The 9,987-nt window shown below is 44.6% G+C and overlaps 1 protein-coding gene across 2 annotated transcripts in view; it reads left to right on the forward strand.

Moving 5' to 3' along the window:
* The window catches only part of plcl5 (phospholipase C like 5), a 59,093-nt gene extending 50,852 nt beyond the window's left edge, over positions 1-8,241 (forward strand). The window contains exon 4 of one of the 2 annotated variants that reach the window (XM_060039106.1): positions 6,729-8,239. In XM_060039106.1, coding sequence (XP_059895089.1) covers positions 6,729-6,860 — 132 coding nt within the window. In that variant the 3' untranslated portion in view covers positions 6,861-8,239. Of the gene's footprint in view, positions 1-6,728 lie in introns of both variants that reach the window. The other variant, XM_060039115.1, reaches the window with a different exon arrangement.
* The last annotated feature ends 1,746 nt before the right edge of the window (positions 8,242-9,987 follow it).

Consider the following 9,987-nt stretch of genomic DNA (forward strand, 5'->3'; position numbering starts at 1 on the left):
AGAGGTAACTAATGTCTGCAACCCTACCTGCAGGCATCCTAGAGCAACATACTTATATCCCTGCCTCCCCTTCTCCTTCCATGGACATTGACTGTATTGTTTTATTATTCAATAGTCTTAGTTTTAGTCTGAAGCAATTCAGAACAAGCGTGAAGGAGAACAATCAAAGCATGAAATGGAAACGGTATGCATTGAAAATTCAAGTGCTGCATGGCTAAGTTTGACAGAAAAGCAGAGCAGCTCTATTGGAACCAGAAAGGCAGGGTAAGCATCGAGGGAGCTTCTACCAAAAAGTGCTGTACAAAAGGACTTGTTTCTCAAAGAGTAAGAAAATAAGACTACAGCTTTACAAATGAGAAAGACAATTTGTAAACACACCACCCACACACACACACACACGCCAATGTTATGAGTGACACACCTGGGCTGGGTCTGTTCTGCTCATGCCTTTGGTCTCATTAATATTCATACGAGTGGTACACCCTCAACGAATCACAGGCCTCTATGGAATAAATGGAATGTATCACATAATGAGGAACAGAACAATCCGGTCTCTCCTGGGCCCGGATACTCTGCATTCATGTGCCGTGGTAGGGGGAGAGCTGGTTGTCAGAAAGAGTTTTTAATAAGTGACGATATTAATACAGGGGCATAGAAGGGTTCTTATTAAAAGGTTAATGAAGGAGTTAAATCAGTGACTTAGAAGCCACTTAATGGAAAGGCTTAACCTCTTCAAGGGAACAGCCTCTAGGGGTTATTTGATTGGTATGTGTATATTATGTACAAAGTATAAACTGCATGTAAACATGTGTTTCTGTGTGAATATATATATATATATATATATATATATATATATATATATATAGTAGATATCATCGTATGATGTATCTATATCATCAGATCATATATAACTTTAACTATCTTTGTGTGTTTTAAAAAGGGTCTTTGTGTGTCCAAACATCATATGCCTCCTTTTTCTGCAATGTTTTCAATCTACATACGTTTATATACAGTCACTACCGTCTTCACATATATTGAGTCATGTTTGGTGTTAATAGGATTACTGGCAGCCTTCATGACACAAACAAACCTGAACTGCAGTGCAGTTTATAAGTCTGTTTCTTTGCTTAATGCTAACGTTCACACCAGCACTGACTAAGTGAGCTAATGCAGCTGTTTGTTTCAACGGGGCCATGCGGTGAAGGTGTGAACATGCCATGATATAATGATAGACGCACACACGCACACACACACACACACACACACACACACACACACACACACACACACACACACACACACACACACACACACACACACACACACACACACACACACACACACACACACACACACATATAGTAAGCATGCACTTGGACACATACATAGACATGCATCACACATACACGCACAAATTTGAACAAATTTGCACACAAAGCCTTACACACACACACACACACACACGCACACACACGCGCACACACACACGCCCAGTGTGAGAGTCTGGCACTGCGTGAGGCTGTTACTCTCGGTAGCTAAGGATGTCGGGACACAACGATGGAGGTTCCAAGCTAATAGATCTATCGACATTCACACACACACACACACACACACACACACACACACACACACACACACACACATACACACACACACACACACACACACACACACACACACACACACACACACACACACACACACATACACATAGAAACACGCCCCCATGCACACACACTTGCGAGGGAAGGGTGTGATGGAGTGCTGGGGCGAGACTCTTTTCAGTCGATGGCCGCTGTGCTGTTCAGATTCCCTGAAGGTTTCTCAGTTCAGGCAGTGGCCTGAGTTGGGGGGAGGGGCTGGGGGGGTGAGGAGGGGGGGATCTCCGGGGGAAAGAACATCTTGTCTGTTATGCAACACCCTCATTGATTGGCCCATGAGTTGGGGTGTCAGAATAGACTGTGATGCGTTTGTTTGTTCTAGAAATCGATTCTGCTGGGGTCGTCGTGACTTACTGCTCTTTGTGTGTTTATATGTACTCTTCGTAAATACAGTTATAAAAAAAAAAAAGTTTGTCATTTGAACATTATCGGGCCTTGACACTTTGTCTCACAGTGTGTAAAATATTGTGAAGCCTGAAAAAGTGTCAAGCTAAATGCAAAGACGGAAAATTATAGAAATATGATATAAAAAAAACATTATCTATTCAGTGTTTATTGAGAACCACTACTTTTGGTGTAGATGTATAGTGTAGTAAAGCTCAGTCTTCCCGCCTGGAGAGGTTGATAACAGTCTCAAGCACCATGGCCGGGGTCCCCCCCCAGGGAAGATCAATATGATCAGCTAGGCTGCAGTAGTACAGTCAATGATTCATGAAGACCAAGCCACTGAAGCAAGGATAACATCCACCACTCACCTGCTACTCCTGGGCTGAAGCTGGATTCATACCCTCTGTTTATACGTTTTTTTTGTTTGTTTTTTTGTATACTGTTTTTAACACTTTAGCCTAAAACACACAGCCCTGTTGCGGCAGATGCTCAATAATCTTTTTCAATGTCCACATCCAAAATAGACTAAAGTCCCAGGCTATATGACGTGAGCAAACATGCAGCCCCCGTTAGTGTGTTTCGCTCTGTTAAAAATAATATGATTCTATGAATTCTTTTTTTGCGTCGTCCTGCAAAAATGACCAAATGTGACCAAATCGTTGAATCCGATCCGCTCCTCCATTTTCCTTCCGATTCACCCATCCTCACATTGAATCCCCCCCCCCCCCCCCCCCCCTCGCATTCCTACCAGGCTTGTTGAAGAGCAGGAATTTAGGTCATCCAAAAAGAGGTGATTGGGTTGCCCGTTCGGGCGACGGACGCTGGGCTACGCTGCTATCTCCAGGAGCGGCCCTCCGTGCTAACGCGATGCGACCTTCTCCCAAACAGCGTCTGCTTTGGCTTTTAAGAGGCTGAGCACCGCTGACACGCAGCTATGCAGGGCCTGCCAGCAGGGCCACACTCCATGCGTTCCGGCAGGGCCGCGCTCGTCGCTTCATGCGCTCCAGTTCACAACACATGTTCAAGAGACCAGCACAAAGTTGGGAGCCCAGTCACTCTGCCTAGGTTTTGATCTTTTGGGATTTGTGTTTTTATTTTATTTTTTCACAGCTCTAGTTGTCCTGGAGTGCACGTGAGTCCATTCGTTAGTTAGTTAGCTTTTTAGATTGTCAGTTCAGCGTTCAGTGAGCTCCGAACGAGAGCTATTTCAATAATGTTACAAATGAAATAACACCCTGTAACTGATATATTCTACGAATAAGAGATGCTGGACAGCCCTCAGTTCGTCTAACATCTCTCTTGTTAACAAGACTATAACTATCTATTAATATTACTACATCCATCATGCTGAGCTACGCCAGTCCGCGTCCCGCAGTTACACAGCGAGACTGGCCATAACACTGTTATTTTGTTTTTTAATCATTGCAGGAATGTTGTTGATAGTTTAATTTGAAACTTTTCACTTGAATCATATGATGGCCCATGAAGAAAAAGTATGGGCAGCGGCAACAGTGACGATAAATCCTCTCTGGATAATCCCTTGTTGGCTGTCCTTGACATTCACAATCAATGTCCTTAATGTTCAAAAATACAAGTAGATTTGATACAAGACACAAGTCCAATGGTCTCTCTGGTGAAGGTCGAATCAGCTGATCATTTTTTTTATTATCTTGCTGAAAGATTAGCCCACTGGCCTACACCCTCCACTTCAAGAACAGCATTATCTGTGTTCTCTGGGATGTGTGTGTGTGTGTGTGTGTGTGTGTGGGGGGGGGGGGGGGGCACAACGGAACTCTGTGGAGAACATATCCTCCAGGCAGGCCCGGAGGAACCCCACCTCCAGCAGAGACAGCCTGACACACACACACGCTGCACAAAGGCTGCACACAACTCTATCTTTCACTGACTCACTCACTCACTCTGCACACAGGTTGTACCCAACTCTATCCCTCACTCTCTCACTCACTCACACTGCACTCACACACTATCTGTCAATCACTCACTCATTCTGCACAGAGGGTGCACTCTTTCACTTACCAACTCTATCTCTGTCTCTCAGTCACTCAATCATTCTGCATACAGGGTGTACTCAACTCTATCTCTCACTCACTCGTTCACTCTGCACATAGGGGGCACTCACACACTCTAGCTCTATCGCTCAATCACTCACTCATTCGGCACTCATTCACTTTCCTGCTCTATCTCTGCCTCTCACTCACTCATTCTTTATACAGGGTATGCACCACATTTATGGACAGAGGTCTGCCTACCTAGACTGGGTAGCCCCGCCCATTCTGCCGGCGTTTTGAGTTCGCCCTGCAGAAGGCTCTGGAGAAGAGCGATACATTTCTTTCTAGTTTCGATACGTTTTTGTGGGAGCCATCACCCAGCTGGCTTTTCCCCTCGGCGCGCTTTTGGCTGGTTTAACACAATAACGACAGGGGAGCGACGGCAAGCAGACAATTGCGTACAGAGTCATTTGAACTAGGCCCATTGATCACCCCTCTTGTGCTGAAGAAAACAACAGCAGCTTCCCAAGACCAACGTGCAATCTACGATTGAGCTTGGTCTGGCAACAGCCAGGCTTCTGCCTACCAGTATCATAATGAGCAGAGGTCGATAAAAGGAATCGCTGAACACCTCTCTTCTGTGCCAATAACCTCATTATTATTAAAAGACCAGTATTTGATGCAAACAGTTCATATTCTAGACTGGATAGGATCCGACTTTATGGTACTATCCTGGTAACAGATTGAGGTTATTTTCATCGACTCTGCTGGCAGACTGTGGTAACCTATAACGGTCCAGCAGGGACTTGAATGCCATTAAGGTGCCAACGTCAACTGAATTCAGATGTATTTATGCCAATGTACCAGCAAATAAGAAACTAAATAAATGCACCGGCAATAGCCTTTTCTTCTTATATAACTGTTCAAAATGTTTCTTCAGAAATGCCAGCTTAGGTCCTATTCTCCACTAAATCTGAGAGCATTTTATATCGTAGACATTGGCAAAGTTTCAACCACAAGACATTCTTACTACATTATTCATACACTGAGAAACAAAGTTGCTGTTTACGTGTCTAAACCAGGGATTGAATCTGAATGTCCTCAATGTTATAAAAACAACATTGAGGACATTTAGATTTATGCTTCAGAAGCTGTGCGAGACAAAGCTTGTACAGCAGCAGTGCTAATTCTTCCCCATTAATTTGAGTATTTTGAGTCAAGTGGCACTTAACAGGTGCCCTTTTATTATTCTTATCATTGTTATTGTCTTTTAACATAACTATGTTATGTACTCATTTTGAATGTCGTTGCCCTGTGTGTTCCTTTTTTACATCTGCAATGATCTCAATCAGTGATCTCAGTGAAACGGTTTTTGCTGCTCATTGAAGCAGAAATAGTTTCAGGGCACCTTCTAAACAATTTGATATCCGTCATTCTACAGCGAGAAAGCTATTTACCGATAGAAAACCTTTGAGACTAATGCCATTGTTCACATGAGTGGGATTCCCTGGGAAGATCAATGTTGATGCAGTGTAAGGACCTTGATGGACATTAATGAATTCCCTCTTCTCCCCCGAACAAATCAATGTTCTAAAACAGTGTTTGTCCAAATCCCACTGCTACAAGGTGAGAAACTCGTTAGCTTGTTACACCAACCTGAAAAAAAGGTTTATTGATGTGACAGTGGATCCACCCAGCTGCTGAACATAAGTGTATGCCTCAAACATGGCCTGTTCATATAGTGTTGGTATAAACTTAATATGAGTGATTAGAAAAACAGTACACCCACACTGCATAAAGTTGCATCAACATAATATTATCATAAATGTACAGCGAGCTGGACATCATTGTGAAATAAACCCCTATGTTGAAGGTTATTTCATTGCTATTAACTCAAGAAATCAATAATTAGACACAAAATATATCAAGAAATTATATCAATCTTTTTAAATGATTTTAGAAAACAACATAGCAACAGTCTTATATTTATAGCAGCCGTCTATTATACATAAATTACAGACCACTGAATGCCCTGATTGACCACTCTGATCAAGTATTCATCAAAGCTGTGTAATACGAAATCATAGCCTTAAACACCTTTGGTTTAATAAAAAAAATAAAAAAAACATTATATTTATATAGCGCTTTTCAATGACCCAAAGAAGCTTGCAGTGAAGGGGGGACCTAACTCACCACCACCAGTGGTTTACGTTTTTCATCACATATTGTAGGTAGGACTTCAGGGCCTATGCACTAAAATTTCCTATGTCTTCTGAAATGAAACCTGTATCCAGTCGCGGTCGTTTTTGGACAAAGGACATCTTATATACACACGTGTTGGCATGGCTACCAAATAATGTGTGATCTTCCTTCTTTTTTTTCTATTGCCACACTCGCCTCTTCATCCCCGGGTTTATCTGCCATGTTTGTCTTGGCGGGTGTTCTTTGTTATTATCCCTTTCCTTCCATGTCTGGCTTGAACAGGCATCATCCACTGTGTGTGTGTGTGCGCGTGTGCTTGCATGCGTGCGTGTTTGTTGTTGTTTGTCTATCTGTTTATTGCTGTTTTGGCTTGGATTCAGAAGCTGACTCTCATACCGGCGTCACATTTTCAACCCTAAGCCTACTCAAAGTGTTTTTGTGCTTGTCCCCCACCCGCCTCTCTGTCCAGATGATCCAGACCAGCAAGACGCTGATCGAGTCGGCCGACGTGGTCTACGCCAAGCTCACCCAGGCGCAGCGCGCAGGTAGGATCCCATCCCCGGGACGACCATCATTTGCTCCTGGGTTGACGACGCCTTGAATTCCCAAAACGTCTTCCAATAACGTGATGGCATTCGTTGTCATGAATAAATCGTCACATCATACGTGTGGTCATGGATGGTCCCGATGTGGGAACATAATCGTTATTTATCCAAATCATATCACAAACTTTGTAAGCAGTGGACACGGTATATATAAGTGTGTGCATAATTAACCATTGATTAGTGTTGCACCAACAAATAATGCTCCATATAGGTTTGTCTAGGCTTTAAGGAAGATTGTTGGCTCACCTGCCCCATATTTGACCACTTCCTGTTTTCTTGGAAGTCTCCATAGGGACCTCAGCTCAGTCAATCCGATTGGCTCCCACCAAGCCAGCCCCACTTCTACCAAGCTGATTCCTTGGCGGGAGGTCTGTGCTCCACTGAGCACATTGTCTAGTGCTGTTGTTGTCCTTATTGTTTGTGGCATTAGTCTAATTTGGTAGAGCCAGATCCCTTTCTGGTTCCCCAGCATCGCCGCTCAATAGCCTGATCTAGTGGGGTTGATGCCGTCAGAACAAGCCGTTCATTCATCAGTGAGTCAGCCCAGTGTTATTGTTATTTCAGCAAGCAGGTGAACTGACAGAGAGAGAAAGAGAGAGAGAGAGAGAGAGAGAGAGAGAGAGAGAGAGAGAGAGAGAGAGAGAGAGAGAGAGAGGACTCCAGGAACACCAGGCCAGGGAGTGTCAACATCCTTTTTAAGAGTGGGAGGGCAATCACGAGAGGATGGCAGGGGGTGGGTACTGAAAGGAAGAGAGATGGAGATATAGGAACAAAGGAACACAGCAACACGTTTCCATCCATAGCGTGTTGGGTGGGGGGTGACGAGCATGAGTTAACAGGCTGTAATTGGCCATAATGGGGTCCTTAGTGGGCAAACGACTGCAGCTTCACAGAGCTTCAGTCTCCTTCCTCGTCCCCTGTTTCGTTCCATCGCAAATAATTGGTCTCCATTTGGCACTGCTTTGAAACAGAGCCGTATTCACGCTGATATCCCTTATTAGTTGATGACGGTTTATGACAAAACATATTTCCGTCCGACTTGATTGTTTACCTTGCCGGCGCGTCTCGGTAGTTAATTTACCTGTGTCTCACGCGTCTTATTAATTAGACACGCTGAGAGTTTTCTGACAGGCCGAGGCCAGGCAACACTTCTTAAACACAGAATATCTCCCCATAAATGTTTTAGGCTTGAGTGTTGCCCTAGATACTATCTTAAAAAATATATGGAGACCGACCAAAACAAAAATACAAGAGCGTTCCTTCTTCTCTGCCCTGCAATCGGCTCCTCAGTCACGCCTTGGTGGTGAACATTCCTCACCACTGTCTATACGGACAATTCTTACAGCCCACTTGAACCCAAGCAGAGATTTTTGCACTGAGGGGGGGGGGGGGGGGGGGGGGGGTGGGGGCGGCTCTCCACCGCAGTGGCTCTTGAGAACACAGCTGCCCACCTCCAGCCACAGGGAGCTCTGGGAGTCGAGCATTAGACGCACACGGTGCTCAACCACACACAGCTATATATACATAAAATATAAAATGTATATAAATATATACATCATATATATAGATATAGATAAAGTTATATACAGCATATGTAGATATAGTTATGATATACATTTATATTGTCATTTCTCAAACCAGTCAACGAGAGCATATCGCATAGTGGGTATTTGTTGAACAGTAGGAGATTATGATGTGTACTTCCTGTTATGATCCCAGGAAGTAGCCAGCCTCGCAGCAGGTGTGGATATGGTGATGTGTATGTGCTCATGGCGCTTCAGGAACGGAAGGACGGAGAGGAACATGTCGATCCCTATAAAGCCATTAATGGGAGGTGGTGTCTTTGGGGCATATTTGGTGAAAATATTACACAAGAAAATACCTGTTAGCTCCATTTGGACCCTTTTTTTATTCTCTGGGTGATGGCGACATGATTGGTGTTGAAACCCATTCCCTCCAGATCTGAGGAAACATTTGGGATGGTTATTGTGAGATGTTTCATGTATTCTTAATCTTTGTTCACGGAGGGACATTTTTGTGTAGACTAGCACTGGGAAGTATTCAAGCATGGGAAAGTATTCAAGCATTTCATGATTGACATGAAACAATAGAAAATGTTTTTTTTTATAAAAAAAAATAAATAAATACTTAGGTTAGCTTTAAAGGCGACCCATAATCCAATATTCACTCAAGTCCTCACTCCGCCGCCACATCACTACAGATGTTCACACAAGTGCTAGATGTCTGAATTAAAAAAACATGGCAATTCTCGCCAGTTTGTTCAACACCTAATGCACAGATGTAATGAAACCGGCTCTGGGCGGTCCAGGGTGGTACAGGGCTGCTCGTGCCCTCCCCTCCCTCCACCACTCTGCGCTGTGTTGACACGGTCAAAGTAGCGGGTGACTCATCTGCCTCCCCTAATGGCTTCTCCTCGCTTTTAAAGGCTCCCTAAATGCATGAAAGAAATGCCCCCTCACATTTCCACCAGTCCACATTGTGTCCATCCTTTACAAAAAAAAAAAATACGATGAATAATAATAATACAAAATAATACATATTTCAAATTCATATTTGCCACAGCCAACAACCACTGGAAAATGTTTGTTGTTTTCTCCTTGTCAGTTTCTGGTAATAGGATTCCACTGCAACGTTTATGTTGGTTGTCATTCGTGTTTTTCCCTCGCCATGTATTTTATGGACGGGTACGTCTTTGAGAGTCGTCGCCCCCCGTCCCCCGTCCCCCGTCCCCCGTCCCCCTCCCCCGTCCCCGGGCCCGTACCGTAACATGAATACGTCCCGCCCCCCGTCCCCCTCCCCGCCCCCGGGCCCGTACCCTAACATGAATACGTCCCGCCCCCCGTCCCCCTCCCCCCGCCCCCGGGCCCGTACCGTAACATGAATACGTCCCGCCCCCCGTCCCCCTCCCCCCGCCCCCGGGCCCGTACCCTAACATGAATACGTCCCGCCCTTTTTGGAGCTCATTCATTCGCCACTGCTGCTGTTGGATTGACAGCTCCTGATTAGTGTCTGAAGGCAGCATTCAGGTGCCATCCTGCCAGTCCCTGTCATTAGGCTCACGGGGGTGTGATGGTGAAAAGGGTTTCACACAGGTGCACAGCG

This window comes from Gadus macrocephalus, chromosome 2, assembly GCF_031168955.1.
Source record: "Gadus macrocephalus chromosome 2, ASM3116895v1".
Classification (NCBI taxonomy): Eukaryota; Metazoa; Chordata; class Actinopteri; order Gadiformes; family Gadidae; genus Gadus; species Gadus macrocephalus.